Source organism: Lucilia sericata, unplaced genomic scaffold, assembly GCF_015586225.1.
Source record: "Lucilia sericata isolate MDLA Ls3-8-SP2 unplaced genomic scaffold, ASM1558622v1 Contig001419F_arrow, whole genome shotgun sequence".
NCBI classification, from domain to species: Eukaryota; Metazoa; Arthropoda; class Insecta; order Diptera; family Calliphoridae; genus Lucilia; species Lucilia sericata.
The window spans coordinates 87,611-109,411 of NW_023995352.1; the positions used below are offsets into that span (position 1 = coordinate 87,611).

Sequence of the window (21,801 nt, forward strand, 5' to 3'; positions counted from 1 at the left end):
TCACGATGAAATTAATCATAAATACCTTTCAAATAAACATAAATTTTCCCACAAAATTTTATGAGGATCGGTCCACATTTAGCCCTATCCCCCATATAAGCATCCTTCAGAAAATCAATTTTTGAACAATTTTGTATTAAGAAAAAGATTAATAATGTCGTAAATTTTTAACTGATTTTTAAAAACAAAGTTGCGTTTTTCTCATTAACAGGCATAGTTTTCTAATATATTAATAAATAGTACGGTTCCTATATAAAATACTTTGCAAAAACATCTCCAAACTTTAAAAACGGTGCAAAACTAAAATCAAAAACACGTTTGCCAATGAAATGCACACATATTTTTCTAGGTTACTTAAACATCATATATGTCATTATAAAGGCCTCAGCTTTCTAAATCCGTTCAGAAACTTAAAATCGGTTGAGATTCAACTAAGTTACTGCCTTTTAAGTGCTTAAAGATATGAAAACCCGGTTTTTTACCCGTATCTCAAGATTTTGGAGGTGTTTGGGAAATTTCTTTCTTGTTCTACTCGGATCCACCTTTCAGAAAAATACTATCACTTCCCAGGTATTTTGATTTTCGTTTATTTTGTCTCACTGTGTTATTGCTGTCGACGGTGTTATTGGTTTTATTTGTTTAAGCATTTTCTGAATAATATGAGAGGTAGGGTCAAGTATGGCTGATTCTCATAAAATTTGGTATAAAATTAATGTTTGTATAAGAGTTATTTATTGCAAATTTTATCGTTTTACTTGTGTTTATATGCGAATTTTATCATTTTCTAAAGTTAAGTAAACTTCTAAAAGGGAGTTTGTATGAAGACTAGGCTCAAATTTCTGTTATTTTAAATCACTATAATAACAATATACATATATACATATAAATTTCAATTTAAAAAGTTATTAATATATAATTAAATTTGCTACTACTAATATAGTACTTTTAATCATAAACTTTGAAAAACTATTTATCAATTTTTATTTGTTCTTCGAGTACGGCAACACTATTTACCCTTAAAGTTATATTAAATAACCTATCCATTTTTAACAGGATATAATAAAAATTGCGCATGCTTAAAAATATATATAATAATATTCGATTACCAGTTCCATTTATGTAAATGAACTAATTTAATTTTCAAATTGCGTTTTAAAACAAATATTTAAATGTATTTTTATAGAATTCTTGACTAAAATTACAAATTTCAAAGATTTCTAAATAGGACAATTGTGTTTTTGATTAAAGTATAAAGTAGTAAACGTTTTGTGCCATGGGGTGTTTAAGTAGCAAAGACCGTTTAACAAAAGAAGATATGGAATTTTTAAAATCTCATACTCGCTATGATGAAGCCACTATAAAGGAGTGGTATAAAGGATTTAAGGTAAATATTTTAAATTGTGTTATAATATAATAAAAAAAATATTTACGCAGCAAGACTGTCCCAATGGAAGATTAACACCAGCAAAATTTGTGGATATGTATAAAATGTTTTTTCCATCTGGAAATGCGGAAGAATTTTGTGACCACGTATTTCGTACATTCGATATGGATAAAAATGGATATATTGACTTTAAGGTAAGTGAAATGACATTTTTAATTTGTTTTCTTTTACGTTTTATAATTTGCGTCTTTAAATTGCTGAAATAAATAAATATTTGGTTAAATATTTATATTTTATATGTCGAATTCTTAAATATTCTCATATTGACAATAAATAAATACACCAAACCATTTTCTGCTTAACTTAAAATATTTATTGAAGAGGAATTAAAAAGTAAACATAGGATGATAAAGTAAATTGTCTTTAAATCTTAAAAAAAATTAAAATAAGTGGACAAAAGAAAAATAAATACCAAAAATATGAAAATATTCAAATATTGTACAAATTCATTAACCATTTAAATATTGGCATATTACTCTGTATTTATAAATTTATACACTTCTACCGGAAATTCTCCCATTAAAGATTTTATAGTTGCTTCCCCTGCATTTTTTTACGGTTTCTATCTGACATGTCCTGGGACACCATTCCTATGTTCTTTAATTATTTTTTTTTACAAAAGTCCAATACTTTTCCACATGCCGAAATTCTGGTCAATTATGTGGATACAAAATTGTCATTATTATTTGAATACCACTTAAGAGATTTTTTCCATAGTGGCATGATGCCAAATCGGTCCAAAAAGTATGAAGACCCTGTTTGTTGTTTAAATAAGATAAACCCCTTTTTGTAGACACTCCGTATTTGATATTTCTGTATTTATCGAGCTTCTTTTGCTACAACTACAAGTGGCCTGCCACATTAGAAACATCTTGTAGATTTTAGTTTTTCTTTTGGTATGGTATTATTCTTGAACATTACCTCGTCATCAACCGCATACAAATCTTGACCCGGGAGTTGCAAAAATTCTCCCAGTACATATGTAAGTTTCATCATCACACAACAAGTTTATTTTTTGTAAAATTTTACCTACATTTTTTCGCTTGCACTGTTTAATGTCTTTTGAAACAGTGCACATCGGGGCAGAGGTACTTAAAACATGACATTCACCTTACCCTATTTTAACACTGAAAAATGTTAAAAAGAGTATGAGGTATACTTCAAAGTAAAAATTCGAAAATTCGGAATTAATATACATATAACTGATTCATTACTTTTCATATTTTCCTAAAAAATTTAATACAATAGTTCCGTAAGAAAATAAAACTGTAAACAAATAATTTTTCCGCAAAGATTTTTTCAATGATTGTAATATGAGCAAAATCAAAAATGTTGAAGAATTGGACAAACAAATTTTCGATTTTTTTTTTTTTTAATTTTTTAATTAAACATGATAAATATGAAAACGTTAATTAATTTCAATGATGCGCGCAAAAATAAGGGTTAAGCTCTTTTCAAATAAAATTAGTACCCATTCGTAAACATTTATAAGGAATATCAGCGCATGTTAAAATAGTTATCGCAAATAGTTATTCCAAAAATTTTGCAAATAAAAAAATTCTCCTAAAATTAGAGATAATTTTTAATGCATTAATATCTCAGTTGTTTTGAAAGATGTAGCCATTTAAAGTAGCTTTCTACTTTATATTAAATCAAAGTACAATATTAATATTTTTTTTGCAAAAACATTTTTTTGCCGCATTTGAATTTATAATGAATGTTTTTTAATTGCTAAAATTTTAGCTATATATGTGAATTTATTTTTGAGGTTATGAAATCTTTATTTACGTGGTAAAATTGTATATCCTTAAAATATTTTAATGCGCACCGGATTTTGGCATAATCCAAAAAGAAAGCTTTTATTTGACACTAATATTTACGCAAATCATATGACGCTATAGTTGTCTGAAAGCAAAATGTTTTTTCAGATAAACGCTGCTAGAACCGCTATAGATGAAGAAATTTTATTTTTCTTTTGCAATATCTATTTAATCCATTCATCCAATAAAATGTACAAAATTTTTGCATCTCGTCTTTAGTTAAAAATACAAAGAAATTAAATTTTAAATTTGCACAAATTTTAAAATTATCATAAATAGTACGCATTTACAAATTTCTTAATGCGCATTTGACTCGGAGGTGTTAATTATAATAAGATTAAATTTACGCGGTATTACAACTGTATTCGTAAATAGCTTCATAACTATTAAAAAAACTAAAAAATGCAACATTTTGGTTACAAAAAGTATTAACGAAATTATTATAAGGATTTTTATATGTCCAATGTCTTGTGAGTTTATAAAGGATTGCTCTGTAAGTTATCAGCTGAGAGTACGAACAAATTTGTATGGAAAGAATGTGCAATATTTATATAAAATTTAGCACAACTCATAAACTTTTTCATGGATTAAATACCATTGATTAAATGTAATTTGATTAATGCGCACACATGGACTATTAAAAAAACTAAAAAAAACGCAACATTTTGGTTACAAAAAGTATTAACGTAGAGCATTATGAAAATTAAAAATTGTGAAAAAGTGTGAGTTTTTTTACTTAAATGGCCGTAACTCGGACATTTCATCATAAATTTTGGATTGAAAGGCAACACTTGTATCTTTAAAACAAAATATCCAATTATAAAATTTCAACAATAGCTCCTTTTCACATCTTTTGCTCTTAAAAAGCAACTAAACGAAGTGATCGGGAAAAATTAAAAATATATTTGTACTCTATGTACTATAACGAAATGGAATTGATATATGAGAACCCCCGCATTTTTTTGGTGTATCACTTTGTAATCAATAAAATTTAAATCTATTCATTACTATTATTTATTTTATAAAATTTTCAAAAATAATTATTTTTTTTTGAACATAATAGAAAGTTATTTCAAGTACATTTTTATACCCTACACCACTTTAGTGGGGAGGGTATATTGGATTTGTGCTGATGTTTGTAACGCACAATAATATTGGTCCTATACCCACCTTAAAGTATACCAATCGGCTTAGAATCATTTTCTGAGTCGATTTAGCTATGTCCGTCCGTCTGTCCGTCCGTCCGTCTGTCCGTACATGTAAACCTTGTAATCAAACTACAGGTCGCAATTTTGAAGATAATTCAATGAAATTTGGCACATGATCTTTTATTGGCCCAGGGACGAAGCCTATTGAAAATGGTTAATATTGGTCCATTATTTCACCTAGCCCCCATACAACTGAGCCCACGAATAGGGCTTGTAAACCTTGTAATCAAACTACAGGTCTCAATTTTGAAGATAATTCAATGAAATTTGGCACATGATCTTCTATTGTCCCAGAGACGAAGCCTATTGAAAATGGTTAACATCGGTCCATTTTCTCATCTAGCCCCCATACAACTGAACCCCCGAATAGGGCTTGTAAACCTTGTAATCAAACTACAGGTCGCAATTTTGAAGATAATTCAATGAAATTTGGCACATGATCTTCTATGGTACCGGAGACGAAGCTTATTGAAAATGGTTAACATCGGTCCATTATTTCACCTAGACCCCATACAACTGAAAACGACGAATAGGGATTTTAAGTTTATAATTATGTTTAATATACTCGTATCTCGACAAAAAGCTGCAAAACCAAGTTCTATACTAGCCTTGACCATAGCCCCTATACAAATCCCCCTTCAAAATTTGACTTAAATGTCCACAATTTTATTCAACAATAAATGGCTTAAGTATATGTATCTGACACAAGTCAACTTAAATGCTTTATTATGAAAACTAAATCACATTTCATTTTTGTAACAGGTGTAGGGTATTATATGGTCGGCCTCGCCCGACTATAATTTCTTACTTGTTTTACTTTGTTTTCTTTTCTTTAAAGTTTTATTTTTTTTCTAAACTTCTATGAAAAATATTTTGTTAAAAACTCAATAAAATGCATGCATTATAAGCAAAGAAAAAAATGCTATATTTTACATACTGTAGTTGCTTGATTGATCGATTGATAGAGGGGGCTCAAAGCACTATGACCTAAATTAAGATCTTTTTTGCAGCTCTTTGGTTCACCATTGGAGATTAAGTTTACGTATGAATCTTAAGGTGGAAGTACACAACATGCGTTGAGGCGGCAACGTGTTTTACGCTTTTCAAACTTTTCGCGCTTTACAAGCTGCAAGTTACACACCACGTTGTTTATTTTTTAATATTTTTCTTTCATTGTTGGTGAAATTTATTTCATTTTAGTTTATTCTTATTCTACACAAAACAAAATACAACCCTGATCAGCTCCCGACGCATCAAAAGTTAAAAGTTGCTGAACTTTTCGCGGCAGACGCGTTACAAACTACAGTGTGTAACTTGTTAAATGAAAATACAATATTTCAACTTTTTTTGACTAAAGCCTATAATGCGTTGCCGCCTACAACGGATGTTGTGTACTTCCACCTTTAATGTTTTAGATGGTGAAAGATGGAGTATTCCATTAGGCGCCTCCCTGAATACTCGCTCTAAGAGGCTATAGTGTCTGATAGTCACAAACATGTGACTATAAGCCTATTCGAAGGTTTCATCCTGCAGTTTACAGATAATGCTGCTAATAATGTGTTGGCGGTATTTAATCCACAATGTCCGGTATAAAGTCCCGTTAGTAATCTTAGGTCATTCTTGTTATGCGACAGTAACTTTTGGGTTGTTTTGAAGCTTTTTGCCTCTTCAACGTAAGAATCGCATTTTGCTCTTTCATTGCCAGAGTGACCTTCATTGCCGACTACCTAACTAAGTGTGAGTTTGTTAGGTCTACCCAGTTCATTTAGAGATATCAAACAGTCAAGTACGCCACCCGGCCATATTTTAGTTATTCATCCATCAAAATTATATAATTTATAAATTTTTTAAGTGCATTTTATATAGCTATGAAAAAACCTTATGCAAGAAATTTTTACAAGAATATTTTTTTTTTTAATTTAAGGCGAATACTTGGTTATTATAAAAACAAAAATACATTTTTTCAAAAGGCTGATTTTTATGATTTTTTTTAAATAAAACTATCCGTTGTCACAATTTAGCATCCAACAAAAATTTATTGACTTTAGAGTCGCCTCTTGATGACAAACAATGTCATATCATAAACATTTTTGCACACATATCTGCTATTTTATTACCTTTCAAACGATATATATTTTATTAATAATCTATACATCACTTTACATTATATGCAGCGTCCTGACTGAAGTTCTTAAACTTTACTGTTTATATATTCCTCGTCTTAACGGCGAGGTTCTTACGCTGTCGGATAGCGCAAAATACTTAGGTGTTATTCTCGATAGAAAATTGTCTTGGAGCTTGAATATCATCTCCAGATCTTCCAAAGCCATTACGGCGTTATACGTTTGCAGAAAGGCTATTGGCCTGCATTGGGGTATCAACCCAGGAAATGTGAATTGGCTATATGAGGCGGTGATTAAGCCGATAATGATGTATAGTGTAATTGTCTGGTGGTATGCACTTGACAAAACATCTAACAGAAATATTCTCACAAAAGTTATGAGACAATCTGCTCTTCTTATAACAGGTGCACTTAGGACTACGCCCAGTAAAGCGTTGTTTGCCATGCTGAACTGGCTGCCTGTGGATCTTCTTGCTAAACAACTGGCAATGAATACTGCAGCCAGACTAAGTATTACAAATAGATGGAACTACGGTTCCAGAGGTCACGCAAAGATTGTAGATCTTCTACCAAACCTACATCATGCTATTGACTACCATATTCCGGAACCGTGCATTTCGAGGAACTTCCGGTATAGTTTAATCTGTGATTATAATGAATTAGCACCTGAAAGTGTTGAAAGCTTTAACGTGTATACAGATGGCTCTAAAACAACTAAAGGTGTCGGCGGTGGCATATTCATTGAAGAATTCGGGACGAAAATCTCTTTCCGACTCAACGACGAATGTACTATTTTACAGGCTGAAATCTCAGCTATAAAAAAGGCATCTAATTGACTTAGGTACTATCGGATATCCAACAGAGATATCAGAATTTATACTGACAGTCAAGCCGCTATCAAATCCCTGATAGGTGTGTATTCTACATCAAAACTTGTCCAAGAATGCCGGGCGTCTCTAAACGAGATGGCGAGACATTCAAGAATTACCCTCGTTTGTGTCAAAGGACACGGGGATATAACTGGCAATACTACTGCTGACATTTTGGCAAAAGCCGGCACGAGGATGACCATAATGGATATAGACCAGTTCTGTGATGTCCCCTTAGCGGTCATCAAGAAACAAATACTTGATTATTGCTTTAATTCAGCTCAGGAACGGTGGTCTCAGGAGCACACTTGCTCGATCGCTAGGTTACTGTGGCCTCGTATGGATTCTCATAAAACATCCTACATTTTAGGGCTAAACAGAATATATCTGAGCGCTCTGTTATCAGTTCTTACCGGTCATTCAAAGTTCGGAAACCATGCTAGACGTATTGGTATTCCATATAATGACTTCTGTAGGAGCTGTCAAAATGAAGAAGAGGAGGAAACAATTACTCATCTTCTGTGTAACTGCCCGCCCCTGGAATCGCTCCGTCATTCAGGCGCTGGGTTCGTCTCACTTTTCTGATCTATCTGATCTGTCAGCTGTCCAACTTGGGTGCATACTAGCATTCTTGAAATTGTCGAAATGGGTGTGCAACTAAATACAAACTATGATTTTTTCTTGAAATACAGTCTTGATTTCATCGTTATGCGATGTTCATTATTCTATGATCTTTATCTGTATCTTCACTACTATCTCTATCACTATTTTTCCCTTCCAAATGTTTCTCTCTTATCTTCTCTCTTTACAGACGTTACAAAGGGACCTAATAGGACCCAAGTAAAGACTTACTCGTGTCAGTAAGCAGTCTGCAAAACCTAACCTAAATTAAGATATTCATATAAAATTTGGTACAAGTATTGCTCTTATATACAGAAATATTACTGAAAAATTTGTTTCCGATCGGTCCGTAATTGGTCATATCTCCCATACAAGGTTCCCTCCCGAAAATCACTTACCAAATATTGATATCCATACATTTAGCACAAATATTGCTCTTATAAACAGAAATGACTGTATACAATTTTTTCACAAGTTCCCCTCCCGGAAACCACTTAAACGCACATAACTTATTACCAAATATTGATATCCACACATTTAGCACTAATATTGCTCTTATATACAGAAATGACACTATAAAATTTTTTCATAACTGGTCATATCTCCCATACAAGGTCCCCTCCAGAAAATTACTTAAACGCACATAACTCATTACTAAATTACTAAATCCATATAAAATGTGGTACAAGTATCGCTCTTAAATAAAGAAAAGTTATTGTGAAATTTTTTTCCGATCGGTCTATAATTGGTCATATCTCCCATACTAGGTCCTGAAAATCACTTTAACAGCATATCTTAGGGCGCTCTAAGATGGCGTTTGTAATGTTCAATAAATCTTGCAATGGTAACAGATTTAAGCTGTCTAACTCTTGGGATTTTTCTATTTAAGACATTAAAAACTTATTATTATCTGGTGGAGGGTATTTAAGATTCGGTTCAGCCAAATATAGCACTATAACTTGTTTTTTTAACATGTTTTATACAAGAAATTGCAATTCATTTTTCGCAAATATGAGAATTGGCATATCCTAGTCGAATAGAGCATTAAAAAATATTACACAATTCTTACCTTTTATTGAAGAATGTTCCGAAGATAATGATGTTATTAACATTTAAATTCCTCTTCTGGTTGCATCGAACCAAACTGCCATCAAACCTTCGAACATTTTGGTTGCAATGTCTGTCACTAAAAAGTGTGCTAGAATCCCTTCAAATATACTACTCTATTATTTTTACCATTGTATCTTCACTGGGTGATACAACAGTCTATAAAAAAGCCATCCGGGGCACTCCTCAAGGAGGGGTGTTGTCCCTTATTCTTTGGAATATGGCAATAAACGAACTATTGGTTAGACTTGACTCAGTAGGTTTTAAGACAGTTGCTTACGCTGACGATGTTGCAGTAGCGGTAACTGGTACGCATCTTGAGACTCTGTCTCAGAGATTAGAAGAAGCGCTGAAGATAATAAGCTCATGGAGTGTTAACCTTTCTGTTAACCCAGGAAAAACGGAACTAGTATTATTCACGAACAAATACAAAATTCCTCAATTCTCCCTTCCTCGTATTGACGGCGAGGTTCTTACGCTGTCGGATAGCGCAAAATAATAATATAATATTCTCACAAAAGTTATGAGACAATCTGCTCTTCTTATAACAGTTGTACTAAGGACAACGCCCAGTAAAGCGTTGTTTGCCATGCTGAACTGGCTGCCTGTGGATCTTCTTGCTAAACAACTGGCAATGAATACTGCAGCCAGACTAAGTATTACAAATAGATGGAACTACGGTTCCAGAGGTCATGCAAAGATTGTAGATCTTCTACCAAACCTACATCATGCCATTGACTACCATATTCCGGAACCGTGCATTTCGAGGAACTTCCGGTATAGTTTAATCTGTGATTATAATGAATTAGCACCTGAAAGTGTTGAAATCTTTAACGTGTATACAGATGGCTCTAAAACAACTAAAGGTGTCGGCGGTGGCATATTCATTGAAGAATTCGGGACGAAAATCTCTTTCCGACTCAACGACGAATGTACTATTTTACAGGCTGAAATCTCAGCTATAAAAAAGGCATCTAATTGACTTAGGTACTATCGGATATCCAACAGAGATATCAGAATTTATACTGACAGTCAAGCCGCTATCAAATCCGTGATAGGTGTGTATTCTACATCAAAACTTGTCCAAGAATGCCGGGCGTCTCTAAACGAGATGGCGAGACATTCAAGAATTACCCTCGTTTGTGTCAAAGGACACGGGGATATAACTGGCAATACTACTGCTGACATTTTGGCAAAAGCCGGCACGAGGATGACCATAATGGATATAGACCAGTTCTGTGATGTCCCCTTAGCGGTCATCAAGAAACAAATACTTGATTATTGCTTTAATTCAGCTCAGGAACGGTGGTCTCAGGAGCACACTTGCTCGATCGCTAGGTTACTGTGGCCTCGTATGGATTCTCATAAAACATCCTACATTTTAGGGCTAAACAGCGCTCTAAATCTGAGCGCTCTGTTATCATCTTCTGTGTAACTGCCCGGCCCTGGAATCGCTCCGTCATCAGGCGCTGGGTTCGTCTCACTTTTCTGATCTGTCAGCTGTCCAACTTGGGTGTATACTAGCATTCTTGAAATCGTCGAAATGGGTGTGTAACTAAATACACACTATGATTTTTTCTTGAAATACAGTCTTGATTTCATCGTTATTTATTCTATGATCATTTCATCGTTCATTATTCTATGATCTTTATCTGTATATTCACTACTATCTCTATCATTATTTTTCCCTTCCAAAGGACCTAATAGGACCCACGTAAAGACTTACTCGTGTCAGTAAGCAGTCTGCAAAACCTATCCTAACCTACTGTTTATATAAGTATAGTAAAAAACAAAATCTTGAATGTTTACATTGAGACTTTTCAGGCATGTCTTCTTTTTGGAATTATGACCGTAAGAGTTGCAATTTCTTTAATTACACTATGCAACAAATTTTGGGTATTCGAATCTTTCCCGATAAAAAGATAACTCGTATTGTTAATTTATAGGCATCTTAAACTTAGCTTTTTTCAGTAAAATTTTCTCATATGTAATATCAAAAAATTTTGAGCGTGATCGTCTCTGATTTTGATGAAATTCGGTACACACATTCTTTTCTTACATACAAAAATGTTTTCCAAAATTTCAAAATTCGTTACGATTATGATTTTATTGAGGTTCAAAGTTCATATTTTTAACAGTTTTTCTAAAAAGGATTAAATTTGATATTGTATATATTCTAACATATTTATCCTTTTTTAAATCATTTTAGACTGTAATTAATGCCTATATGTTGTAGTTTGACAATACTTATTTCAAAGTTTTATGGTTTTATAATAAGAATAATTATATCAAAAAACGTCCTTGTGTCCAGGATATCTTAAAAACGGTATCTCCTATTGAAGGGATCCACAGAAAATCTTATTTTAGTAAACTAATCCATTTTACTTCCGTACAAATTTTGAAATTTTTAATTTTATTTTTTGATAAATCAAATAAAATTTTAACATTTCTAGTAGAGTATTTACTAACAACTATTAAAATAGAAAGGAAATTAAAGCCCACAAAATATAAACATTAATAAATTTAAATATCTAACACCTTAAGTAATTGAGTAATATATATATTGACTTATTTCATTGGATATATATACATATAGAATACATATATGGGAAAATTTTTCACAAAATTGCAAAACTTTAAATGCCTATAAATTAAAAACTAGAACAAACCCTTTGGAGATTTTAGTCTACTGATGGTCTACTTTCATTTCCCGTTGGTCTCATACGGATAAGATTTTCTTGTTGCGCAATATTATTAATGTATTGCTTTAAATATTTTAAAAATGAAATAAATTTATGTTAAAGAAAATATGTGTTAAATTAAATATTGTGTTAAATTTTTAAGTAGATATTTTATTAGTTCATAAAAAATTACTAAAATACTTTAAATTACTTGTTTTTTTATAATCAGCTGTAAATGTTATCTCTTTTTTATTAATGAAATAAATACATTTAAATAAGCTAAGATTTGAAAAAATATTTTTGATTTAATTAAAACTAGAGTTCGCCCCGCGGACGAAATTCGACCGGAACCATTGAAGGAAAGATTGCATACATATGCTACAAAATAAAATTGCATACATATGCTACAAATAAAGTATTTTCTTTAATACCGTTTGAGTTCTTCAACTTTTGATTTTGCTCACCCTCCGCAAGCTTTTTTAAATGTCTCCCAGTTTTAAACTAAGCCCTATGTTTAACAACCTGCAAATTCCTCCAGTAATCACCCATGCCCCTTCATGAACAGTTCATGAATGTCTAACCTGGCCTTTGTAACCTATCTCTTGTAAATAATATTCAACCTTTCCGTTTTTTAAATAAAGTAAAAAAACCTTTTTTGGATCGAAACCACTCTAAATTTTTAAAGTGGGATGTTTTAAATTATTGTTTTTTTTTTTAAGTTTTAATAAATATCTTTACTAAAATAATTCCATTTTACATCGGAAAGGGATTTTGGAACATATATTATCTCTATTAGCAAAAAAATAAATTTTATTTGCTGTCTTTAGAATAAAAAGTCCGTCCTTTAGGTTTATGTTGTATAAATTTTCCCTTATAACACTCGGCAAAGACTTCTTTCAACCGACTTACTGCTTATTAGGCTTAAATATTAATGTATTTTAAACGAATTTAATAGTAGATATACTATGAAGCTTCTTAAGAAATGTTTGAAAGAATACATTAATAAACGTAACCATTGCCTACACATACTACAGTTTTCACTTTACACCTCTATTTCTATAACTGCCTTTTTCCTAATTGATAAAAAGAAGAATATCATCAAATCCTTCCTATGCTAAAACTGTATATTAGCGATATACTGATTCATTTTTGACAGTGTATCATGTACCGAGATGACCAACTAAACTTTCCTACTTATATTTTGACAGGCTTTGTTTTTGTACATTATTAAAATCCTTAAAATCAATCAAAACTAACATTTATGTAGAATTGTTGTCCCTCCAATGTTTTTCCAGGTCAAACACCAACATCCTTTTGTATCTTACCTCATTAACATCATAATATATATTATTACATTCACACTTTCAAAAATAAAAAGCAATATATTCATATTTTCGCTTTACCTAAGCGTGTCTGTATACATACATACATACATACATATGTATTTGTTTACAAAAATCTTATTAAAAACAACAAAAAATATCATTGCAAAATACAAAAAGAAAATATCAACAGAGAAGTACCATGTTTTTATACTCTCCTCTCTTTTTTCTACAATGAAAAAAATGCAGTGTTGTTGTTTAGCTTTCTTATTTTGTTTTCTATTTTTTAATTCAAGCTCATGTTTTGTGATTGTGTATTGGTAGAAACTTTAGGTTAGGTTAGGTTGATAGGAGGATGTATACTACATCAAATCCGAAGAAATACACCTAGGCCACTATCGGGCCTGTTGTGCGCTCCAATTCATGAAAAAAAACTTTAAACGCTTATATTTCCGAAAATACTGAACCGATTTTGATAATATATAGATTCTGCAGTGAGGCTCGCGAATCTGCATTCATATAAAAAAGGATCAAGAAAATTGGTGAAGTAATAGAGCCGGAAAATGTTCCCAATCGTTCCCAATATATATACAGTTATATATACAGTTAAAGTATACAGAAATACTGGCGATTGGTTTTATTTAAAAAAATATATTTTTTCAAAAAACAAAAAAGTAAGACATTTATTTATTAAAAACAATTATGATAATTATTATTCACTACTTTTTTTCTTTATATTTTGGTTCTTTGAGTTCTCATTTAAGCTGAAGTTAAAAAGGTGCAAAATTTACGTCACAAAAGTAAGTATACAGATCATTTCAGAATATATTTGGTTTAATGATATTATCAAAATTTATGAAAATTTTACTTGTATTAATATAATTACTTTTTAATAAAATATATTTTACACAATAACTTGGAAAAAATCTACTTTTAGTTCCGAAATCTTGAAATTTGGGCCGATTGGCTCCGGAATTAATTAGTAGAACAGTTTTTTCTCATTTCTACGATTTTTTTCCACTTTAGACCCCGGATTTTGGATCTGGTGGTCATTGAACCCTCCAAATGATGCATTGGAAATAGAATTTTTAACTTTTGAAAAGAGTTGTTATTTCGAAATTAATGTTATATGCATGGATTTAGCCATTTTGAACACAGTACGTTCTTAAAAAACCGAAATTTAACTCCGATTTCTTAAGACTTACAACATAAACTTTAAAATTTGGATAATTCTATATATTTCCTTAAATTTAAACAGGTTTTCCAAATACTCCGATTTCCAAAGCATACAATAATGCTACCAATCATATCTTGATATACTCGATACAATAACCATGTTTTATGGATCGGACATTTTATTTGTTATAGCAACAAATTAAGATGTATCCGTTTTCAAAATTGTTCAATTCGTATTCATACCACCACTTGAGCCTGATTTAATATAAAAATCTTACTATTTTGGACAATAATCAATTTCAGAAACGATATGTAGTGTAAGTTATTGACATGGTCACCATTTGACGATTATTGGTAGTATTTAGGAGTGTGTAATGGATGATTGGAACCAAAAAACTTGTTTTAATTAATGGATACTAGTACACATATTATTAATATCGCATTTTAAGATATAAATTTTAGGAAATCGCCGTTAAATATCGAATATGAACGCTATACTATGTTAAAAACGGCAATGTTCCGCAATGGATTGCAATTATTGTAAAGAAACAATTAATTTAAAAGTTAAAATATCGTCTTCCAATGCATCATAATGAACAAACGAGGGATATTATTGAATACCCGATCCAAAACTCCGGGGGTTTAAATAGCCAGATGTTCTTAAATAGGAAAAAATGCTCCTATAAATAATATTTAAACCAATTACCAAAAATTTAAATTTTTCGGAACTAAAAGTGAATTTTTTCCATGTTATAGTGTACAGAATATTTTATTATAAAATAATTCCATTGAAACAGGTAAATTTTCATGAATTTGTAAATATCATTAAGCCAAATACATATTGAAATTATCTGTATACTTACTTTTGTGACGTAAACTTTGCACCTATTTAACTACACCTTAAATAACCCGGAAAAAGTAGTGAATAATAATTATCATAATTGTTTTTAATAAATAATGTGTTACTTTTTGATTTTTGAAAAATAATATCCTTTTTTAAATAAAACCAATTGTCAGTATTCTGTATACTTATTTTGAGATTAACTGTATATATATATATATATATATGGAAGTACAACGTGATGGAGAGGAGAATATAATATATATATATATATATATATAGATAGATATATATATATATATAGATATATATAGATATAGATATATATATATAAGATATATATATATATATATATATATATATATATATATATATATATATATATATATATATATATACAGTTAATCTCAAAAATAATATATATATATATATATATATATATATATATATTATATTTTTTTTTTTTTATATCATATCATCATATATACATATATGATATAAAAAAAATAATTATTGCAAATGGCAACACTTATTCGTGTCGCACACGATTTTTACGCTGTGAGAGGAGAATATAAATCAACTACCAAAATTACGAACGTGAAGTAAAAGCAATTTCGAAAAAATCCTTCAAATTACGATTCGTTCAAGCACACTAGGGATGACTTTTTTTGAGCGTCAAAATACCACAGCACTACCTTATAGCCAATACTGTCTTGATAATAAAAAGCTATTTTAGAAGTCAATTTAGGGAAAAAACTTCCCGCACCGAAAGCAATTTCTAAAATGCTTTTGTATTGGAATATCTTTAATGTTCGCGATATTAATACGATTAAGTATTATTTATTAAAAATTTATTTTCAATAAGAAACAAGTATAACAAAATTTTTTGAACGAATGAAAAAATATTTGATAAGAAAAAATCATTATATAAAATATTTTTCAATGCAAACTAAAAATATTCATGTTGTTATAAAAAAGTGTTTTTAGAATAACAAACATTATCAACACTCCTCCTCAACATGGATATTTCTTTACAAATTAAATTATTTCAAATTTAACACATTAACAAAATTCAAATGTTTGTAAATTCTTTGTGAATTTGTCAGCAATCATATGTTCAGTTGGACAATACTTCAATTCCACTTCTTTGGATTGAACAACATCTCTTATATGATGATATTTAATATCGATGTGTTTACTTCTATTGTGATATACTGGATTTATAGCCAACTTCATAGCACCTTGATTGTCAACATTTAACACCACGCTTTCATCTTTCCAAAAACCAAGCTCTTGCAACAATCTTCTTAAATACACAGCTTCTTTTGATGCATTAGATATTGACATGTATTCGGCTTCTGTACTGCTGAGTGCTGTTGTGGATTGCTTTTTTGATTCCCAAGAAATAACGCTTTTACCAAGGTAAAAAACAAATCCGGAATAAGATTTCCTATCCACAGTACACCCTCCCCAATCAGCATCTGCATAGCCTTCAAGATTTTTGCTCGCAGAAGAAAAATGTGGTTTCATATTTTGTGTTCCTTTTAAATACCGAAGTATACTCTTAGCAGCTATCCAATGCTCTACATATGTATCTGAATTTCTTTGCGCCAATTTTGAAACAGAGTGAATAATATCTGGTCTTGTTGTTTATGCTAAATATAGCAAAGCTCCAATCAAAGATTGATAAGTTGTTGTGTCAACTTTTACACAGTCATTGCCGCAACTTATTTGAAAACCAGGATTTAGTGGTAATTTTTAATTTTTAAAATTTCATTTTTGTTTTTGGATCCAATAATGTTATCGTCAACATAAACTGCTATTATAATTAAATTGTTGTTGCGTACCATTTTATACAAACAAGATTCGTTCTTGCACCTTTCAAATCCAATTTTACAAAGTATATCGTTCAATTTCTTGTTCCATTCTCTTCCAGCTTGTTTTAGACCATAGAGTGATTTGTGAAGACGTAGAATCTTTTTGGGATGTGTTTCATCTATAAATCCTTCAGGTTGTTGCATGTAGATTTCTTCATGAAGATCACCATTTAAATATGCTGTTACCACGTCCAGTTGATGTAAATGCATTTTATGCTCTACCGCTAAAGCTATTAACATACGTATCGTTGCATAGCGAATTACGGGAGAAAGCGTTTCTCGGTAGTTAATGCCAGACCTTTGGCTACAACCTTTAGCAACAAGTCGGGCTTTGTATTTCTCAACTTCTCCTTTTATATTTTTCTTTAAAGCATAAACCCTCTTACATTTTATAGCTTTGTGTCCAGATGGAAGTTCAGTTAGTGACCATGTGCCCTTATATCTTAAAGATGTTATTTCCTTTATCATTGATTCTTGCCACTTCTCACAATTTTTACTAGATAATGCTTCTTTATATGTTTTAGGAACTTTATCCTCCACCACATTATTTAGTAAATTAACAGCTTTTCTTGGACGTCTAGGTTTACCTGTTTTTAAAATTTTCGGTCGGCCAGGTCCACGGGTTGCATTACCGGTTTCTTCAGGAATATCTTCTACTGGTGATGTAAATCCAGCAAAATCGTCCATATCATAAAAATCTTCAGAAATTGTTTCATCACTCTCTTCTGGAATAATTTCTGGTACATTTTTATCCGTAATTGTTACGTCGGCTTGACTTTCATGTTGTACTACTTCATTTGTTTTTATGAGATCAGTAAACGAAATAAATTCCTTATTTGACGAATTCTCTTCTTTTACAGGTATTCTGTTTTCATCAAATAATACGTCACGACGTTCATACACCTTATTTGTTTCATTGTCATATAATCTATAAGCCTTAGACACAAGAGAATAACCAACCATTATTAACAATAAACCGTTTTCATCAAACTTGCCTTTATGTTTCATATTTAATGCAACAGCAGTTGAAACAAAAATCTTCAGATGTTTTACATTAGGTTTTCGACCCGTCAAGACCTCATGAGGAGTTTTGTTGCCTAAACTTTGTAGCTATAGCTTCAGCCCACAATTTATGGTCAAGTCCGGAATCAATCAAAAGACATCGTGCCATTTCTACCAGTGTTCGGTTATACCTTTCCGCGACTCCGTTTTGTTGAGGAGTATAAGGAACTGTTGGTTGACGTTGAATGCATTCTTCTAAATATTTATTAAATTTATTGCGGATATACTCTCCACCATTATCACTTCTTATTGCCTTTATTTGACGACCTGTTTGACGTTCAACCATACTTTTAAAAATTTTAAATTTATCAAACACTTTACTTTTTTGGTTTAAGAAATATGTCCAGATTCGTCTTGATTTGTCATCTATGAAAGATAAAAAATATCTCGATCCGCCAAGAGATTCCATATTCATTGGACCACACACGTCCGAATGAATTAAATCAAGGACTTCTTCAGATTTATTTTTCCCATCATACACGTTTTACACTGATCTTGAGTTTCTTTATTCAAATCTAGTCCAATTACCATTTGTTTATTGCATAATTCTTTTAAACTTTGATAATTTAGGTGACCAAGTCTTCTATGCCATGTTTGATTACTATGAGCCATTACATTCAATTGTTCTTGGAATACTTCTGCTTTAAATACAAATAACTCGTTTTCTATATTAGCATGTATAATATAGTACATCTTTAAGTTTAATAACACTGTTATTCATTTTTATTTTAACGTCACCCTTTCCCGTTGCAATTATAGACTTTTTGTCAGCCAACATAATAATCTCATTATTATCATCAAAAGTTGTAAATAACTTACGGTTGCAACACATATGGCTTGTAGCCCCGCTATCTATGTATGTACCATGCTGACGTATCCAAAGATTTATTTTGTGCCATTGCAATTAATGAATACGATTTCTCATCACTTTTTGTTCTGCATTTGTTAGCATAATGGCTTTTCTTTCAACAAATGAAGCAATTACCTTTAGTTGTTTTTGAAATTGATGTGTTTTTGTTGCTTTTGTTAAGTTTTTCTTTCTTAATAGCACCAAAAGCTTGACTACTTGATCATTCAAGTTCTTGATGTTTTCTACGATCAGCCTCTTCTAAGAGTTTAAGTTTAATTACCGAAAGCGATGGTAGAGCATTTCTGGTCTCTATAATCATCACAAAATTCTCATAATCTTTTGGAAGACTTGATAATAAGATTATAACTAGCAACTCATCTTGTAATTGAATACCAACTTCATTTAATTTGTCCACAACATCGGAGAATGTATTCAAATATTCCACCATACTGTTACTTTCCTTCATGTTTAAATTTAAAAGTTTTTTATATAAACTAACCTTTTGTATAGGACCACTAGGGTTGTATATTTCTCAGATGATGCCATTTTAATTTGAATATTGATTCTTGATTCGCATTCAGATCTTGTTTCTTGATGATTTGCTTTTAAATCTTGAATTGAAATATTTTATTCACACACTTATTTTGTAAACCCAAACGCTCTGGGCCCATAACCTATTGGGATATCTTTAATATTCACGATATTAATACGATTAAGTATTATTTATTAAAAATTTATTATTTTCAATAAGAAACAAGTCTAACAAAATTTTTTGAACGAATGAAAAAATATTTGATAAGAAAAAATTGTTATATAAAATATTTTTCAACTAAAAATATTCATGTAGTTATACAAAATTGTTTTTAGAATAACAAACATTATCAACATTTTGTTCGTAATTTTTTAAAATTATTTTCATATAAATGAATAACATTATCTAAAATATGCAATATTATCGCGATTTATTAGAAATACCACAACAGGGTTTGTAAAGAACAATTTTCTCTTTAAGATGATGTAGTAAAAAAGCAAAAAAGTTTCCAAAAATACTTATTTTTCTCATTTTCAAAAAGTTATATTTATACAAAACTTGATCCCGTTTGGTGCGGGAACTTTTTTCACGATAGCGAAAAAATAATATCATATTCAGTATCCTCTGTTCACGCTCTACAAGGCCTTGCTATGGTATTTTTAATAACTGCAAAAATTGCAAAAAGTTATTACCCTAATGCTCACCCTTGAAAAAAGTCTCAATGTAAAACGCCACTTAGAGCGACTAATTTACATGTACTATTCCCATTTTTACAACTTTTCATTTCAATTGCATTTTTATATGTACATATGTATATTCAAATGTTTAATTGCAGGAATTTCTTCTTGCTATTGATGTAACGTCAAGTGGAACACCAGAAGAAAAATTGAAATGGGCGTTTCGAATGTACGATGTTGACGGCAATGGGGTAATTGATATTCAAGAAATGACGAAAATAGTACAGGTAAATATTGTTTTAATTTTAAAAATAAAATCAGAAATTTTAATGTTTATATGTTTAAAATATAAAACAGAAAAATAACGAAAAAAATTGTGTAATAACAGAAAAAGCCTTATTTATAAAAAAATATTTTATAAACGGTTTATAAATCTAATTTTCAAATTTTGTTTTATATATATAAGAAAATTATAATAAAAACAAAGTACAGTAATAAGTGTAAAATATAAATAAAAAACAAATGTGGTATTGAGTGAAGAAGTTTTTGGAAAAAGTTGTCTATGGATCAACATTCATTAGGAATTTTAAATAAACATTATTTTCTTGGTTGTCAGATCTTACAACATTGTCAGTAAAATCTGCAGAAAATGTCTAACAATCGTGTGAATCTACAATTTTTCTTTTGCAACGTTGTCAGAAAAAGCATTACTGACACTGTTGTTAGACATTTCCGCACATTTTACTGAAAACGTTGTATGATCTAACAACCGTGTATACATAGCTTTAGTTTGATTTATGAATTTTTGAGATATATTCAATATTTTGTGTATATTAAATTAAAAACTAGTATGTGTATTAAATATCTTTAAACACATACATATATAAAAGAGGTTTCCATTCCTGTTAGTAAAGTACCCTTGTATCCATGTTAAGTATGGTAGGTATATTATAAATAATACTTTTTACATCAACGCAACAACAAAATGTATTTATTTTAAATATACATCGGTGTACTAGAACTACCATAAAAAAGGTGTAGTATATAGCGTGGTAGATTTACCAACAAAATAAACAGCTGATCTGCATACCACCAATAGCATAAAGTGAAAATTAAAAAATATAAATTTTCAAAAATATAAAGTAAAAATATAAAAATTATTATTATTATTATTATTTTATTATTATTATTATTATTATTATTATTATTATTATTATTATTATTATTATTATTATTATTATTATTATTATTATTATTATTATTATTATTATTATTTGTTGGCGCCGGAAACTCCTTTGCCAATAAAAATCTTATTTTCTTCCAAAGAAAATGTGATACAAAAAAATCTTTAAGTTCCTTTTGAACTATAACACCGTGGGACAGCAATTATTGGACTTGAACGGGACCACATACATATGAAACCTTATGTCATATATAGTAGAACTGCGTTTTTAGTTTTTAATTTTGTGATCTTTTCTCCTTTTTAAAGTTCTGCTCATTAGTTTTTCTTTATATGGATATCAAATGAAAGGGGACAATTTCTAGAAGTAGATAATTTTTTTTATTTTTACTTTTCAGAACGAAAAGTTGTA

The 21,801-nt window shown here is 30.3% G+C and overlaps 1 protein-coding gene across 1 annotated transcript; it reads left to right on the plus strand.

The window, feature by feature from the left end:
- Window positions 1–1,104: 1,104 nt before the first annotated feature.
- Window positions 1,105–20,496, plus strand: LOC119611314 (neuronal calcium sensor 2-like; the record flags this gene model as incomplete). The annotated part of the gene is made up of 4 exons (XM_037966852.1): window positions 1,105–1,119; window positions 1,184–1,384; window positions 1,435–1,578; window positions 20,368–20,496. Coding segments are annotated over exons 2-4 (384 nt in total), but the record flags the coding sequence as incomplete, so codon positions are not given.
- Window positions 20,497–21,801: the final 1,305 nt, after the last annotated feature.